The sequence below is a fragment of the Sturnus vulgaris genome, chromosome 3 (assembly GCF_052056855.1).
Source record: "Sturnus vulgaris isolate bStuVul1 chromosome 3, bStuVul1.hap1, whole genome shotgun sequence".
NCBI lineage: Eukaryota > Metazoa > Chordata > Aves > Passeriformes > Sturnidae > Sturnus > Sturnus vulgaris.
In genome coordinates, this window is record NC_142245.1 from 28,080,864 (window position 1) to 28,099,376 (window position 18,513).

The window sequence follows — 18,513 nt, forward strand, 5'->3', positions numbered from 1 at the left end:
ATTGCAAACACTTGACAGAATGGATTCATTGCTGAGAAGATACACTGTTGTAAATGCCTCACAAGTTGAGAACTGTATTTCAAGAAATGCATTTTCCTTTCTCTTCTTTACCTATCAGGAGCAGTTCCGAACGGAGGAAGGAGAAATCGAGAGATGCAGCAAGATGCAGAAGAAGCAAAGAGACCGAGGTTTTCTATGAACTGGCACATGAGCTGCCCCTGCCCCACAACATCAGTTCCCACCTGGACAAGGCATCCATAATGCGCCTGGCAATCAGTTTCCTACGGACTCACAAGCTTTTGTCTTCAGGTAAGAACTGGCTAAAAGAACTGGCAGCTTGGTAAGATTATGCATGCTCCTCTCTGACTACAGGGTTACCAAAATAACAATTAACACAGGTTTTTTTGCCTCTCTAAATACAACCTCTGAGAACTCTTGAATATGGCTTATTAATCTCAATTATGAGATTTTGAGCTTTTAAGAGTTTAATCAGAATTCAAACATATGCCTTAAGCTTCCATGCTGAAACAAATAATTTTTGATTTGGTGTGGCAAGCATGTTTGTGCCTGCACATTCAAACAGCAGCTGGGATGCTCTGAAGGTCCAGTACTTTGTTTGAAAGGAGTAATTGTGCTATCCACTGGCAAAGAGTAGTAGGTAGGATGCTTTAAACAAGCCATACTAAGATAGCTAAAACAACTTCTAAATACTTGATGGGAGTGGATTCTACACAATCAGAGTTTTGTTCATGCTAGATTAGTAGGAAACGTGAACAAGCATAAGTTTTATAGCCTGTGAAAACTGATAAAATTAGGAATATTATTATTTTGCCCCTATACTTGAATAACCACTTTGATGGACTTACATGGCTTGAGTAGCCTGTAAGATCAATGAAAACAACTGATGTTTCCAGAACTTTCACACCGTGACCTATGAGTGTCGAGAATACGTTAAGAAAACAATGCCTGCATTGTTTGTGAATGGTAACCCCAGAATTTTGTCTTTTCCTTCATTAATGGCAAGACTCCCAATAAGGTCATGATTGCACTTCCTCTACACAGAAAAGTTGAGTCATATGAGAGCAATTACTTTAAAAAATGTTATTAGGAAGCATCCCATTTTGTAGTTGAATTTGCTGTTGGTTTGTTGTTGGTTAGTCTGAAAGATACGGCAAATTCAGTTCTGCTTTTGCGCACGCTGTAATTTCTTGTGGCACTTGTTTTGGCTTTTGCTGAAGCCTACTGTATAAAATGTAGGTATTTTTATCTTATCTTTTAGAATGTGCTTTTCTCATGTACGTCTGGAAAAGAAAGGTTTATGTGCTGAACAGTGTTTGGAAATCATCTCTGATTTTGTCATGTAACTAATACTTGAAGAAGTTGCGTAAATAGGTAAATGTTCTTAAACAAAGCCAATTTGTTAGTAACTTTCTCATAAAAACACAGCCTCAGCTTTTCAAATATTTATATGGCACAAACTGGACACTGACACACCATAGGAAAAGTAAACTTCTGAGAGGTTGTAACCAATAATATAAGTAATGTGCGTGCCTGTGAAAACTGACATGAAATAGTTGGATGCAGTCATCATCAGAAGAACACATTTGCTAACCTGCTAAGATTAAAGTGAACTTTTCAAATGAATTTACATTTCTGAGGAAAAATCTCCTGAGTAATAGTTATTTTGATGCTTCTATGGTGTTAAGGCTTGGACTCATTATTTGATAGTATGAACAACTCAGTATAAGGGTATAATATTCATACATACACATAAGATATGATTTTTCTGAGACATATTTCTGTGACGGTATTTGAAAAATAATGTGATTCATGTAGACAATTCACATTTTCTTTAAGTACCACCAGTACCCAGCAGCAGAAAATAATCTGGAATTAAAATGTTACAGTAGTGACAGGCTGTACTTTAACATTTCATGCTTTCTCTATATTAGTTTTTTGCTTAGCCTTAAATATGGTGCACTCACTTCCTCAGTCCAAATATTAACTTGGAGTAAATCCCCTCATTAAAATTTGTGTTGTTAGTAAAAATGCAGATTTATCCATGGCTGCATCTTTAGGCACCAGAGGTGTAGATAACGGTTTCAAAATCTTAGATGCTTCTATTCTGAGGAATTGAACTTTAAAAGGATGAATTTTCTGGGTATTATTTTCTGATCATGAAAATACATGATAATTAAAGAACTCAAGTCAGAAAACCTTGTCTGCTGCTCATCTACTATTTTGAGTATAGCTAACATATAAATTAAAGATTTTATCTTTGTGGGCCTCTGAATAATGTCTGTCTTTCTAAGGACACTGGCTTTCACTAGAAGGCTGTCCAGTTTAATTCAGAGTGGTTGGTTTTTGATGCAGCTGGAGGCTTACAGATCAAGAGATTTGCTGCTTATCCTGTTTCAACGAGTGTGAAGCAAGATGGAAATTGGGCTTGGGTGATGTTTGTGCTTGTTCTGTTCTTCTGCTTTGGACCCTTTCCGAGCCCCAAGCAAAGCTGCAGCAAAGGTTTTGTGTGCATGTTTAGCAGCCTGGAATTTCACCATAAATACACTGTTGCATTTGAGAAGTCTGGTTTGACTGACAGGGAGCTGGGGGAACACTGTGACATCTCTTGATGGATATACTGGGAAATGGGGAGATGGAATTGCATAGAAGCAAAGGCCCACCCAAGCCTGCAAATCCCCTCTTTGCTTTATGTTCTCTTTATTGAAATGGCTTTGATTATTTGGGCTGGACATCTAATTGTAAACTGGAGTTAAGTGAGTGTATTTGTTCTGTCACGAATTTGGACATTGAAATGACATTTGCTGCAGCTTGGAAAAAAAGCTTCAGAACGCAATAGAGAAAAAACTACTGCTTGGTTACCATTTTTCTTGTTTCTTATTTAGTCTATCAAAACCCACTAGCATACTGTATTTTATTTTGTGTTACTGTTTGTGGGCACGATTCTCAAACACATCTCTCTGTTTTAAGGCAATTTTGCCTGAAGCAGAGAGAACAAGGCCTTTCCCAGGATTGTACCCTCATCTTTCTGCAAGCTGATGCTCCAGGTGGGATTTTGGAGATGGCCACAGGCAACTTGCCAGTCTCACTCCGCTGGCATTGAGTGTCTCATGCCCTTTCCTATTATTCCCTGAGTCGGAATAGTGCTTTTCACTTGTGTAACTTGGGCTGGTTTGTTAGCTGTGTCTGCATAATGATCATTTATCTGTTGGGAAGCCAAGACCTAGGGAAATCGATGCCCACATTCTTCCAACAGGTGAATGGCAGAGCCCTGAATCTGAGCCCTCATTGAGAGCTCTCCTGCTACGTGCCTCGAAAAATCCTGACTTCTGGATTGCAGAGTGCACGTCTCCCGCAGGCATTGCAGGGCCTGAGCTTGGCCCTTGTATCCTATCATAATAGGAAATAGCTGGTTGTATATCTCAGAGTTCAAAAGGGTAAAAAATACCAGGTTTTGCTTTATAAAAGTTGCTGCTTTACTTAGTAACACATTTCCCTTTGATTTTCACAGTAGGCAATTCTGTGTGGGAATGTTGGAGAGGAAGCCTTTAACATTTAGAAATGCAGGCTGTTCGTCTGACGGCCTGATTGAGATTAGTATCACAGGAAGCAAACTGAAACAATAGCTTTATAATACTGTTTCCATGTTGCGCACAGAACAGTACGCGGTATAATTGGAATGCTAAGTAGAAATATTTAATTACGACAATCTTAAATATTTTTCAAGGTGTCTCCTAATTCTGTTGGCATAATACATCTTTGCCATCGTCACATTCAAATGTTTGGGATAAATTTAGAACTGATCTTTGCTCATTTCAAGTAAAGGTTTTGATCCCATAAAATTGCTGCTGAAAATAGGCATTCTGATGCTTATCAGTAGTGGAGTTTTTAGATTTGGGATCTTATGTTCTTTAGTGTGGTCATAAAAACTATTAGGAGTACTTTTCCCATATTATTTTCTAGTACAGCTAGTAAGTAAGGCTAATGGTTTTTTTGGGAGCTAATAGACGGCAAAAGGGAAATAATGGCTTTTGCTAAAGAATGGCTGCCTTGGTTAACAGCTAACATTGTGATAGTTGCTAAGGCTGTCTCAGATGTTCTCTTTTTGTCTGAAAATGAGGAGGAGAATCCATTTTAGGAAGCCTATATGCACAGTGCCAATAATTTTAAGTGTTTATTTGAACCATGCTGATGCTAAAGGTGTTACAGGAACCAGAACTCTTTAATACACTGAGTTTCTCTGTGCCAGGACCATGGACTTTTTAATCAAGATAATCAGGCAAACACAATTTTATTGGCTTGCCTTAATCCCATCCCAATTGTGTGGTCACCCGAGTGTCTTTTCTGTGCAGAAATCCAGCAAAGGAAACTGGCTGGGAGTTGTTCTTGTGCAGGCAGACAGCAGAAATGGGGAGGGAACAGGGATACAGACAGGAAGTTGTTTGGGAGAAGGGAGGCCACAAGGAAGCCAGTGTGAAGGTTTCAAGGGAGGGAGACAACAGGGCCGGAAAGCCAGCAGGGAGCAGAAAGGGAAAAAATAGCTTTTCTCTAGGCTTTTAAGGGAGAGGACAGACTGTAGGGAGAACCGATGTGGGCATTGTTTTTGAATGTCTGGACAAGCTGCCTCTAATGTCAGACCATTGTGGCATAAAACAGTGCTGTAAAAATAGCATGTCTACTTGGTTGCTTTTATTAAATTGGAAAAATAGTTTTATGCCAACCATGCTGCTACAAATGAGAGTGAGTCGGGTGCTGAGTGCTTCACTGTTTGAAGTGATGTCCCCTCTCAGGGAAGGTGCACCCAAAGGTCCCATGGGACTCAAAGCCTGGTCTGATGGGTGCTGTATTCCGAACATTCAACACCAATGGCTGCAGGACTCCAAGTTCCTGGGAGCAGCATTCTGAATGATTTGGCTAGATACAAACTCTGCAATCAAAACAACACTAACCATAAGTGTTTTCTTTATCCAAGATTGCTTGTGCACATGGAGATAAGAGCCCTTCAGGAAGCTTCAAGTTAAGAGCAGCTTTTTCTTGATGTATCTAAATTGAAAGCTTTTATTGAACACATTGAAAATATCCCCTTGAACAGGATGTACTGCCCTGTCAAGACAGAAAAAAGGGGAAAAAAAATCAGTCACTTTCCTTTGATGGAAAACAAGAAACCAGGAAGAGACAAGTCTGTCTCAAAGCTTCTCTCTCTGATGCAGGATGAAGCTGCTGTTAGATCTTCCCTAACTCTTGCCTGCTGGTGTCAGGCAGGTTTTACAACACTCCACTGGAATGGCAGCTGTAGCCGGGTATCAGTTATGTACAATATGTAAGCAACTTAGTGGTACTTATAGGAACCAGGATGAGAGACAAAGCCAGGAAAATTCTGTGCAGGTGATGATGTGACCTCCAGGAGAAACACATTTTATCATTGTCTACCTCTGAACTGACCAGAAAGACCCCTTTGAGTCAGATCAAAGGTGTTGAGAGGAGTTATAGACTGTTTTCTAGGAGGTTGTTTATACCTGCAAAGTTATTTCTTTTGAGGAGAAGCCTGATTTTTGAGTCGTCAGACTCGTTCCAAGAGGTTGGACTGAAGGAAATGAGCAAGCATCTACGGAAAAAGTGTTCTTAAACTTGGGAACAGTGCACATCCTGACAGTGAGAATTAATCAAAGCTTGTTTACAAAAGTTATTTTTAGCATAAAAGGCTATCATAAACACTGCAATAAGCATTTGCCATTACAGTTCAAAGTTTCTTGTCAATGAATAAATTCTATTTGGTGATTAGAAAATTTGTCAAAATAAATACTTACCAAAATTTAATGCAGACTTAGACATGGACCAAAAAAATACTGTATTAAAACTCTTAGGGCAAAGTGAGCAGTGGATGACCCATCAAATGTTGGGACATGGGACACCATTGCTCTGTTCCTGGTTCTCCTGTAGCTCTGACAGTCATCCCAGGAAAGCCATAGCAGCAGATTTACGAGGCTTTTTGACATGTTTCAACATCTCCCAGTCTCCCCTAGACAGGGATTCTCCTCCTGTATGGGCTTTCCAGCATTACATGAATACAATCTCAGCTGGGTTCAATCAAGTAGCTATAATATGAATAAAAATATTACAGCACTTCATTCTGCTGAATAAGCTGTTAATTTAAACTGGCATATTTGCAGTCCAGTCTCCCTGCTATACTGTCATAGAGCCTGAACTGAGGTACTCCCTTTAGCTGGGGTGGAAAAAGTTGTAGGAAAAAACCAAGAAACACATCCTTATTTCAAAATTTATCTAGCAGTTATTTTGGAATGCAATACTAACAAAAAAAAAAAAAAATCCAAAAAAGCCCCACCCCCAAAAACCAGTATAAACTGAGTCCCACTGTTAACGTTCCTGAAGACCTGCAAAAACCTGGCAAGTCTTCATGAGGTGCTGCTCTCTGGATAAAGTGACCTCAGACCTATTGGAAACCCAAGGCTGAAGTTCTGCTCTCACCTCCTCATGCTAACTTCCCATTTCCATTTGGTCCCAGCTTTCTCAAATATTTTCCATCTGAAGCTGAATTTTCTTATGCTAATGCTCCAGTTCAGCTCCAAGGTAAATTAATGGAGACAATTTAAAGCAAAGTGGAACACAATAGGGATTTCAGGGAGCAGCTTGCAGTAGCCATGCCATTATTTGTTTTGCATCTGCTTCAGAATCTGTTTAAGATTCTTTCTGAAACAAACTAGATTTTTGCTAGTGGCAATGACTGAATTGTTTCTGATGTATCACTCTCCTAAAGTGTGTATATCCTCTGTGTATTAGTAGCTAGTGGTTTCCACGGGAGAAATGGCTGCAGTGTCAGCATTCGAGCACGTTCCCTAGGAGGGACCCCTATTAATTATTTATATTACTATAATTATACCAAGTTACCTGATACAGGGCATACCAGGGCAGCCACAGTGCAGCCCAGCATATTTCTTTGCTGCAGACTTAGGATCCTCAGGTAGCTGCTCTGCTTCAGCAGATCAGCACAGGTGACTCCTTCTGGGGCTGTGTTTGCAAAGAACCTGGAAACAGTGGAACACATGAGCACCTTTGGGGTGTTCCCCAGTGCTGGAGCTGCTGGGGGGATAGGAAAGGAATAGATGGGCGACAGCAGCAGAGTGGCTCTGGAGGTACTTGGCACCCACATTTACGTGCCTGATAGCGCCTGCAGTTTCCTCGTCTTTGAAATGTGAGCATGCCCTATTAAGTACTACAAGAAACCCATATCTGCCAGCTCCCCTTTCTTGCTGCAGCCAGGCTGCTGAGGAGAAAGGAAGGGGTGCAGTGAGGTTTATTGAGTTACCAGTGGAGTGTGTCTGCAAAACACCTTGGTCGTGCCTTTGGGTTAGGTTAAATGGGCTGCACAGCAGCACAATCTTCTCTCCCTCCTCCCTGTCCACATCACAGATGCCTCCAGCTGGACGAAGATAATTTTAATAAAAACAGTGAACTCTGATCCCACAAATCCCTGTAAGCACATGCTTTAAAGTTGACTATATCTTTAAGTGCTGTGCTCAGCTCAGACCTTACGGGTTTGAACCTGCAGCCCTGATGTGAGTGATCCATGTCCTCTGTGTGTGTTTGTATAAGTAATATAATTTATATACATGGAAAAGCAAACTTAATCATCTGATAATACAAGTAAAGTGTTTGTCTTTCACTGTTGGAGGCATTTAAGAATACAAGTGCTTTGAATAGCCTTCCTGCCTTTGAATGGTCGTGTTTTGTTAATGCAAACTTAATGAGCTGGGAAAAAAAAAATGGAAAGGAGGGTCTGGGGTTAGAGCTGAAAAGTCATTTTTTCTCTGAACCCACACTTGGCTGATTGTCTTGGGCTATAGCCATGATCCCTGCTGAATAAACCATTTGTTTGCTTCCGGAAAAGTAAAAAAAGACCCTTGACATTCTTTACGCAGCAGAAACAAGCTTGGGAGCAGATGGTCACTTACCTCTTTTTTTTTTTTTTTTTTTCCTTTCGTAAATGTCATTTTGGTCAAAGTGCATACTATTCAAATATATTATTGTGTATTTTTTGTATTTTAAATGCTAGTCCTGATGTAATTTCCTGAAGTCATTTGCTTTGTACTGAGGAGGAACTGGCCCCTGCATGTGTACCAGAATTGCAGTGCAGGGATGTGAAATGATAAATCGCCAGCCTGTGCTGGCCATCCCCAGAGAGCATCTTCTCTTCCCTGCTAACAGTCTTGTTGAGAGGCAAAGGGTGATAAACCAAGTGCTAGCCATAGCTCCGAGGCTGAGTCCATTTCTTCCCTTGTTTGGATGATGCATGATGGGCTGCTGCCAGGGAGGGGTGTTTGAGGAACTGCAGGATGCAGCAGCAGCAGCCAGCATCGTTTTTGTCACCACTTACCTGTTTCAAACAGTGCTTGCTGGGCTCTGCATTGCAAATGCTCATCCCTCTCGGTTTGCTTGCAGTCCATCCTCAGGCATTAGCAGATGCAGTTCCAGGAGCTATATAGATCAAACTTATCCTTTAATCATCACTCTTTAGTGCTTCAAAGTAAAAACTGCTTTAGTTTGGCTCAGCCTCTTCCCTATTCAAAAAAGCAACAAACCCAAACCATGTAATGTTTTACAGAGCAATGCCCTATTCCTGCTTCTAGACTTCTTGTAAAATGAGTATTTCAACAAGAAACATGAAGGAATATGATCAGTGTGCTGTTTCATTGAGGAAAAGAACAAAAATTAATGACTTTTCTTAAGTGCTAACAGTATGTGTACTACAGAACAAACTGTAAGCTCAAATTGCAACATTAAACCATCAAAGAGGAGCAACTTCTCCAGTAAATTTGTTTGTGTCCCACTGTTCTTGCAAGTAAGGCTGATGCAGTTATGGCTGGAGCCTCTGGACAGCAGAACTGTGGTGGACCCAATTGGGTGCACTCTTCTGCCATCAGGAAGGAGCATGGAGAGCAGAATCACTTCAGCTCTTCTCTCAGCATCCTTGCTTCCATGGGCTCTAGGGCACCTTCGATCTAGATGGGACTTACCCATGGCCCTATATCTTGGAGTTGGTTATTCCTTATTCTGAGACAATAAGGTGCAGCTTTTCCTTCTTTTACTTGCTTTTTTCCCTTCAAAATCAGAGCCTTACTATGGCATTTGCAATGACTGATCACCAGTGTGCAGGCTAACTGACAAAACTAAAGATAAGCTCACCACAGCATGTCTGAGGTACACAGACCAGATACAATATCTGTAAGTGGTTTTGTAAAAAATAATTCCAGAAGTTTCCCATAAACCATACCAAGAAATTAATGGGCCAGCTCCTAAACAGAAATTTTTCGATACTAGCTGTCACCATGTCATTCCCTGACAACTTCTTATTCATGGAGCTGAGACATGCTTAAAAGCATAGAAGGGAAATAAATGGGCATTTGTGTGCCTGCCCTCTCCCCGTCTTGCCTGCAGTTTTGCCAGGTGCTGCCTCCCATGGCACGAGATGGGCCACGTGGATCACACACAACGAGGGCATCATGGTGCCATTGATTGTCACTACACTGCAGCCAAAAGGTACCAGGAAAATGTATAACCAAAAAAAACCCCAAAAAACAAAAAAAACCGGCTGTGATAAATATTCTAGCACAGCCTAAAGTGTCAGCTGAAAGGTGGCATGTCTTTCCCAGAAATTAGTGAGCTGCCCTGTGTTCATGAATCTGCACAGGCAAACATCTAGGACATAAGGAGAGTCTGTGGCTCTCCTTGCAGGACAGGGGAAGTGTGGATGGGTGATGAAACTTGTCAGACTTTGGTCTGGTTTTGGAGTGGAGCATAGGAAGTTCTGTGGTCTGCAGATGAAAAAGCAGGTATCAATCAGTGAGATGGGTCTGTGGTTTTCCAGGGAATACTGAGATTTATGGGGTGTCAAAGAGATTTACCCAGAATTACTTCAAGGGAGTTTTCTACTTTTTTTATTCAAAGTAGTGTTAACAGGTGTGTCTGTACTGAGTGAAGAGGTCTATTTAGGCAAGTTTTGTCGGAGCTGTATTTAAACTTCTTAGAAAGCCTGACCTGATGGAAGTGTCCTGTTAGGTGTTTGTTAGGGATGCATGGATTTAAGTATCTTCTGTAAGGCTTGCCCTCTTCCTTGTGCCTGTTAGGAGGTACAAATGTTGCAAGTGGCCAAGAGAACATGCACAAAGAAGATGCACTTCAGTCATTTGTATCTGCAGTGTTAGGGACTGGAAACATATCTCGCAGAAACATGCTAAAAAGGTGAAGAGAGGGTCTTGCATTTGCCAAAACATTTAGAAAAGTATCTCCTGCCTTTCTAGTGATAAGGGCATCCTTTTCATATGCTGTTCAGAAGGCCCCACCAGAAGAGGTTTGTTGAAAGGATATTTTAACAGCAGAAAAATATTTTGTCGCCTTGTAACTAAATGTGCTTGCATTAAAAAAAGGCTGGCTGGGGTACTGAAGGCTTTAAATGCTTTTTCTTCTTTTTTTTTCTTTTTTTTTTTTTCTCAGTATGTGCTGACAATGAGAATGAACTAGAGGCAGACCAGCAGATGGACAACTTGTACCTGAAAGCTTTGGAGGGATTTATTGCCGTGGTGACACAGGATGGAGACATGATCTTTTTGTCAGAGAATGTCAACAAATACATGGGTCTTACCCAGGTAACTTGTTCCCTTACGCTTTCCTGTCTTTGTAATACATTTCATAGAAACAACTCGTCTAAATGCAGAAAACTCAGCTGTGTGTCACTGCAAAAAAGACTGGAAATAAAATGTCTTATTTCTCAGGCAGGTTGTGGGTTCCCTCTCCCTTCCTATCAAGTTGTAGTGTCTTTGGTTACTGCAAAGTTGCCTTCCTAGATCTTACTGGGGAGATGAGAAGGCGTTTATTCTACTTGTGCCTTAGACGATGGGACAGAGGGGATAGATCTGCTCTTTTGGGTTCCCCCTTTTCTGCTTTGTGGTCTCCTGTGTAGAAAATTCCAAGTGGTGTTGACTGTTAACTGCACTGTGCAAATTCAAAGATAAGAGAATCGTTCTGGGTAGAAAATGAGGAGTTATGCATAGGATGAATAAAGGGAGAGTCGTGGGATTTGTGTCTGTGAGCATCCTGTCGGTGCACTTAGTGATCAGTTTCATTTCAATTGTATTTAAAAACAGATAAATATTTTCAATTGCTTTGATTTGGCTACTGCTTTGATTTGGCTATGTGTAGCTCTTACTTCCACACAGGTGGAACTCACTGGACACAGCATTTTTGACTTCACTCATCCATGTGACCATGAAGAAATTCGAGAGAATCTGAGTCTGAAAAATGGTAATAATGAAAATATGAAAGTCCCTGTTTGTTTTTGAAATAACCAAAAGAAGTAAATGGCTAGCAGTAGAGATCTGTTCATCATGGTAAAAGGAATTTTCGTTCCTACAGTAATCATTAGCTGTTATTCGGTGCTTTGCAGATTCATTTTGTTTTGCAAATATTGCTTAAATATGATGGTAGTAAGGAACTGTTTGTTTGGTATTTTCCTGTCATCAAGTTTAGACAGGTATAATGTTTTCAGTTGCAACGCTGTGGAAAGATTCATATACTGCAAGCTAAAACATAGACTTAAAATGCACAAAGTCCTATTCAAATTCCACTTAAAGTTTTAGGTCTGAGCTCTGCAAGGGTCGATGCATCTTTGATGGTCTCTGCTGGTAAATTACCTGAGAATTAGTCTGTTATTTCTGTTGAATCCTTCATGTTTATAAGTAGAAGAAATGAAGAAGAAAAATGAGAAAATTAATCTGCCTTTTCCTTATACAGGGCCAGGCTTTGGAAAGAAAAGCAAAGAGATGTCAACTGAGCGTGACTTCTTCATGAGGATGAAATGCACTGTTACCAACAGAGGCAGAACTGTTAACCTCAAGTCTGCCACATGGAAGGTACAACATTTGAGCCAAATTAAGTGGGTTTGATTTTAATAGACATTTTGATGTGGAGAGAAAGTAGATCCTAAGTTTGTTTCTTGTTATTTCAGGTTTTGCACTGCACTGGACAAGTTAAAGTGTATAACACTTGCCCTCCTCACACTCTGTGTGGGTATAAGGAGCCTCTTCTCACCTGCCTTATAATAATGTGCGAGCCCATTCAGCACCCTTCAAACATCGACATCCCCCTGGACAGCAAGACCTTCCTGAGTCGCCATAGCATGGACATGAAATTCACCTACTGTGATGACAGGTATGCTCCACTGGTTTTTCATTTCCAAAGGTGTTTTTATCTTCTTGAACAAAACAAGCAGTTCTTCCAGATGTCTTGTGTGGACCTGGTAAGCAAGGACTAGAAGAAAATACAGCCTGTTACCAAAATGGCTATTTAGTGGCTTACTTAATCCACCTCAAAAATTTCAGTTTGGGTGAAACTGTATTCCTGCTGTATTTCCTTGTCCTGCCACGTGAGGAATTCAGTTTTACTGGCAGAAGATGAGGCAACTTGGAGCCCTCAGCACTTGTTCCTGTATTTTAGGGAACATGTCCCATGGCCATACGGACCTTAGTCAAGGACTGTTTTACGGTTGGTTTGGCCCAGGATGTTGTTATCAGTTAGCTGGCAAGAACTTTATGCTCTACATTAACCAAGAATTGCCAAGGCATCCAGCGTACCTGCTGCTCTGAAGTGGAGTTGCAGCCTCTTGCTCAATGAAAAGCAAACAGCCTTTATTGGTTATCTCCCTGTGCCTTTTAGTGACAAAATGAACAGGACAGGAGGACCTTGGATCAGGCAAGGGGCTTGTCCTCTGCCCTGCTCACTTCATTCTTGAGTGGAAAATGGAGATCTCTCTAGTCTCCACTTGCCTGACTTGTCCTGGGATCTCCATGGCATTCATGCCATCTCTCTCTTCTCCCTGTCTATGTACTGTGATAACCATCTTCCGTGCATGTGAGTGAGCCAGAGATCCCTTCCCATGAAGTGTCTTCCTGTCCTCCATTTGCCCAGAAAGTTCTGTCTTAACTGCTGTGGATTTGGGGCTTATTCTGTTTTGTTTTTTTTTTTAGTTTATGAGGTCATCCCTGAATTTAAGATGAAATTTTCTGCCTAAAGAAATTTGTCTCCTGAAATTCAGAGATGCTAGCAACCTCTGAGGGTTATCAGTGAGATTATACACATGCTTTCAATTTACGCAGAAACTCAGAGGACCAACATCTTTGTCGATTTCTTCAACCTTTGAAAGTTTTTTTAAACTTTGCTAAGTAAGATTATCTTTTTAAACAATGTGATGAAGTAGCCACATAAACTTGCAGTGTTAGCAGCTGCGGATTAAAGCAAAATTGCAAGTGTGAAACTTTTGACTGACCTTCTGACCTCTCTGAGAACTGCACAGCAAGTAACTAGAAATGGTCTATGATCAGACCATTTCTATTTCAATCAGACTTTTCCTTTGTTAATATTTACATGAAAATATTGAGATATTAATAGGATTTTGCTGCTGGAGGGAGAAGCAACAATATGGTACTGACTCATTATTAAAAGCAATGTGCTCTGAATTACTGGGGCCATTCAGTGGCAGGCTACAGGAGAGTAGCAGCGGATTTATTGCAGCATTCACATGTCTCTGCAAGACTTAATGCATAAGCCATTATAAATGAGAATTAAAGGGACTGATGCTATCCCATTAAAGATACCCATAATTATTTTTGAAGTAATGATATATTATGCCTTGTCTTAAATAGTGAGCATTTGATTTACAGGGTAAATATTTTACATGGCAGTGAAATACAACTGCTTCCTCTGGAGGATTGAACTTGTAGGGATTTGAAACTTTTTTTTCCCCTAAAAACCACACTACAAAGTAGCACATCTTTTACTGGATAGTTTCGGTTGGATGTTTTATTCCTGTGTTATTCAGATTTTGGTAAAGCTGCAAAAAGATAGCCAGGGCAGAGAAGGAGGGGACCTCACAAACCATTCAGGTTCTTCACAGAAGATCTGCCTGACCCCCGCTTCCCTCCCAGAGGGATGTTGATTTCTCTCCAGCAGGCGACACATCACTAGATACATAAAAATGCAAAACACTCAGCTGTTCTTATCAAATTCAGTGCTGCTAGACAAATTGCATTGAAGGAGCAGCTTATGCCAAGAATGTAAATCCAGTCTGGGGAGCAGAGGAGAGAAGGCAGCATGTGCCTGTCAGGTGCCTGAACTCTTTTTTACATACTCTGTTCTTTTTGCAGGATGCAGTAGGGCTGACACAGCTCATTGCTCCATAAGGGACAGTATCTTTCCAGTTCAGGGCTGGTATCATTGAGGGCAGTGTGCCTCTTCTACCAGGCTTCTGCAGTGGTCCTGGTATCCTCCTTGCAGTTCATCTCGTGTGGACAGGGAGCATTAGGTTTTTATTTTTCAAAACACTCAGTCAAAGAGACTCTCGGATTTCTGAGTATTATCTCCTTAGGAAAGCTCATAGTCTCTGTCTGTCGCAATGCAACATGCAAAATATAGGCTGGCTACCTTACAGCATTTTGTGACAAAAACCAGTTGGCTTTTCCTTAGGAGGGTATAGGGTAGATGTAATATGAAGCAGGCAAGACTGGCCATCATTTAAAACATGTGAGACAGTAGCCCATATAATTTGCCTTCCAAAAATAAATTATGTATGCGGCCCTATGGCTTGCCAGTTGTTAGGTGGGATATGTTTGTATTCTTAAAACAGTTTTTGCAAGGTGATGAGCCTATAGAAAAAGGTTTGTGGATATGAATAATAAATAGGGGTTGTTTTCTTAAATGCCTGCTTCAGCCATTCCTGGAGAGTGATTTAAAACTATTCTTTTGCTTCACTTATCATGCCTAAGTGGTTTACAGGAAGGATTATTCTAGCTGTAATACAGAAATGTTGATCAGTGGTACAATTTAATAATCCAAGTGGGGATTTAGTTCAGCTGCTCAATACTTTTGTGTCAGGAGGGATTGCCAGTGAGGGTGCTTTAGTCAGAAGAAAAGGCATGCCTTTGCACGAAGGCAATTTTGTTACCTTGGTGGCATCTGCACTTACTTTGAAGGCATGGCTTGCTGTGGGGGATCATATTTCCCTGATTACTAGAAACCCAATTAGTTATATAGCCTTTTCTTCTTTTTCGTCATTGGGACATTTTAATGAGATAGAGTTGAAGAAGACAAAAGGAGCAGTGGAGGATATGTGGTGATTCAGAATAGCGTCGTGCAGGAAGATGAAATGCCATACTGTTGGTCCCAGTTAGATTTCCCGTATGAGTATTCATGTGGGATCCAGGGTGTGCCCAACTGAGAGGAAACTGAGTTTTATTGTTTCCAGCTATGTCCCAGTAAATAAGAAATATGCAGGCACAGGACTTTGGAGGAGGATTTAAGTCCATTTGTCATTTGACCTATACTCGGGGAATAGTTTTAAGTTAAATGAGAACACGGGCATTTGAATGGACCTCCTGTCTTTTCTATTCCTGCTCAGGGGAAAATGCAGTATGGAGATGAGTGAAGTGGTGATATCTGAAGCCAAAGATCCACATTTGACAAAACTGACTTTTGGTATATGTTATATTTAAGAGTAAAATGTGACCTAATTCTTTTGTTAATAACAAAAACTTGATTTAGGTAGACAAAACGAGTGGGAGTGACTTTTGGGGTTTTTTTTCCCATTGGCCAGGGTTAGAGTAGAAGCAGCCGTGAATATTTTTGAGAGGAAATGTGGTTAGTTGGCAGGACTGCCCCCCTGCCTGCTCTAGCAGGCTGACAAGAGTGCTTTACCCCAGGCATAGTGTCTGTGTTAGTCTTATTATTTTTCTCTCTCTTTTTTTTGTTAACTCATTCTGCTTTAAGTATAACTTAGTTTTATTTGTTCCCCTCAAGACCAATTTAACTTCAATAACTAGGTAACAGTTTGAATACAGAAAGACTTTGTGAGAGATCCACACCCCTACTCACGCAGTCTGCACAGGGCCTGATGAATATACACCCAGCTATTTTTTATAAGCAGTAAACATTAGAGCAGTCTTTCACAGAACCTGACTTCTCAGTCCTGATGGTTCTTACCATACTATTTTAACTGAAGAAAAAGTATACAATAAAAAGCTTTGTGCTCCTATAAAGGGACAGAAAAGCACAATTTTAAGAAAAACAAAAATACTTGAACTAGCTCATCTTGTAAGAAATGCAGCCTCGAAGCAGTGAGTTTTGATTCTTTTGCCATGTATCAAAGAGATAAAATAAAGTTGTACAAACCTAGAAACGGGATTTAGATCGCTTGTTTCTTAATTGCGTACCCTAAGCACAATATCTGCCTTTATTCCATATCCCAGAAATTCAACATTAAGATACTTATGTGTATTGTATATTTAAGGGAAACTGAAATAGTGCTCAAAACACACTTGAGTGCAGGCAGTTGGAACAGATCTCCTACTGCAGATGGCTATTGCCCACCTCTTCACTGTGTTTTCTGAGATTTTGACCTCTGTACATCATGATGACAAGTTTAGCTCAGAAAACTGAAGTGCCAGTCTGGCAAAAATATTAAGATCCCCCCAAAGGTATTCGTGTTCTCAGAAACTAGTTGGTAACAGGAAAATAAACAGCCTCACAGCCCACCTGTCATCTTCAACAAAAAATTATTATTATCATACTAATTAGCATTCTACAGATGCTAAGGAAACATAAAGCCTACCGTGACAGGAATGCCATCCAAAACCACCATACAGTTTGTTTTCTAATTTTGTCATTCCACAGCTTGCACAAAGAGCAATTTTCTGTCTGGTGTCTAAACAAAAGTAGAAGTCTTGTGCCTGAACTCAGTTTCGTAAATCATCCCTTGTTATTGTGGGACGTAAACATTTTCCTGACTTTCTTAGCTGTGTACTCCTTCTCATAGCACCATGGGATGCTTCTTCCTTTGCATTTAGTCCTCTGTGTGTTCACTTGGCATTTTGTGTGGCTAAGAGGCTCCTGTGGAGAGCACACAGAGTTTAGAGGGTGCACCTCACTGACAAACCTCAATGTTCAGGCGAGATCAGTGCAAGGGCCTGTGCTAAAGCACTCGCTGCCTCCTGGCCCAGGGGCTGCTCAGGCTCTTGGCTTTGCCCAGTCTTCTTCCACTAATATCTTGGGAGAGCCACAGGATGGGTGTGATGGATATAGGGACAGCTGCTCACTTCAACCCTGGTGCATAATGTGGCATGAAATATGTTAACTTGATTTCCAGCCCTGCACAGCCTGCAGCCTACAGGATTTTTTTTTAAGCTTTTCAGGGTCAGCAGCACCACGGGAAGAATAAGGGAGGCTGGGAACTGCCAACTGATGCACCTAAAACCAATAGAGATAACAACTATTGGAGAAAGAGTGTTTTTTATAAAATAGTGGTATTTAAAAATGTGTTTAGGAAACACTGTCAGCCAGTTTCAGGGGGGTTTTGTGAATAGGAAAATGGAACATTCTACAATTTTTTTTTAAAAAATCATGTCAAACCAAGAAGTCTTCAAAGAGAAGTGGAATGAATCTGAATAGTGTTAACAGATGATCAGATCAGTCAATGAGAGCATAGAGGCTGTTTAGCCACTTATTATTAAAGTAACTATTTTAAAATGATTGCTCTTCATTAGTATTTCACTGTTACCAGGCATGGGTTTAGAACTTAGCCAATGTGGGGTTTGTGGGTAATTTTTTGATATCTTATTTTTTTATTTTCATGTAATATGTAGTTGCTTGTAGTAAAAAGATATGGCCACTTGCTAACTTCCATCCAGGATTGCATTAGATCTAATTAGATTTGACATTGTCACAGCAGGATTGCACCAGAAGTCATTCTGTGCCATGGAATGACAAGAAGAGTAATTTTATAGTGAGGATGCTCATTATGAACAGCAAGGAGCAGTTTGAGAAGGGGAATTACAGGACTGGAATACATAAATTTTGCATAGAGATTACAATTCCCATATGAGAAGAGTCCCTCAGCCAGCTGTAACATGTATTTTTTTGTTTGCTATCTCAGTTCCACTACTGACTTCCATGAAGGCTGTAATGTGGGCTTGGATTTGCACCGGTGCTGCTGGGTACATGGTGCTTCTGTTTTTCCCCATTATCTTCATTTTGTTTTCCTTCTCCCACTCAACCCCCACTTGGCTCTCAGCTGCCAATGACTGCATTAAGAGTAAATACTCCTTGAATTTTAAAATCTTTCCCCTTGCAATGAGCTCCAAACTAACTGGAATGGCTTTATGGTATTGTGCCATTATATAGCCAAAGGCCATAGTTTCTGATTTTAAAGATCATGGATTTACTCTGGTCCTGGCAAAAGCCTCTGGTCACTCACACCAGTGTGTCCTAGCTGGCTGTGTAAAGGCAAGCAGCAACTGTATTTTGTGAGCCTTAATTTTATTAGGGCTCCTTCAGTATTTGTTGTTTTCTCCTGATGATTCAGCTTTGATGACCAATTCATTATGAGAAGTACTTTTCAATAATAATGAAAAAACAATTGTGGTTTCAGAAAAAAAG

At 40.5% G+C, this 18,513-nt stretch overlaps 1 protein-coding gene and 1 long non-coding RNA gene across 4 annotated transcripts in view; one reads left to right on the plus strand and one right to left on the minus strand.

The window, feature by feature from the left end:
- Positions 1 to 10,506, minus strand: part of LOC148224246 (uncharacterized) — a 34,289-nt gene extending 23,783 nt beyond the window's left edge. For all 3 annotated transcript variants that reach the window (XR_015802238.1, XR_015802237.1, XR_015802236.1), the window contains exon 1: positions 4,968 to 10,506. This is a non-coding gene — a long non-coding RNA (uncharacterized LOC148224246). The remainder of the gene's footprint in view (positions 1 to 4,967) is intronic.
- Positions 1 to 18,513, plus strand: part of EPAS1 (endothelial PAS domain protein 1) — a 76,027-nt gene that overhangs the window by 41,403 nt on the left and 16,111 nt on the right. The window contains exons 2-6 of the mRNA XM_014877266.2: positions 119 to 309; positions 10,528 to 10,679; positions 11,250 to 11,334; positions 11,824 to 11,942; positions 12,038 to 12,240. Of these exons, the coding sequence (XP_014732752.1) occupies positions 119 to 309; positions 10,528 to 10,679; positions 11,250 to 11,334; positions 11,824 to 11,942; positions 12,038 to 12,240 (750 nt within the window). The remainder of the gene's footprint in view (positions 1 to 118; positions 310 to 10,527; positions 10,680 to 11,249; positions 11,335 to 11,823; positions 11,943 to 12,037; positions 12,241 to 18,513) is intronic.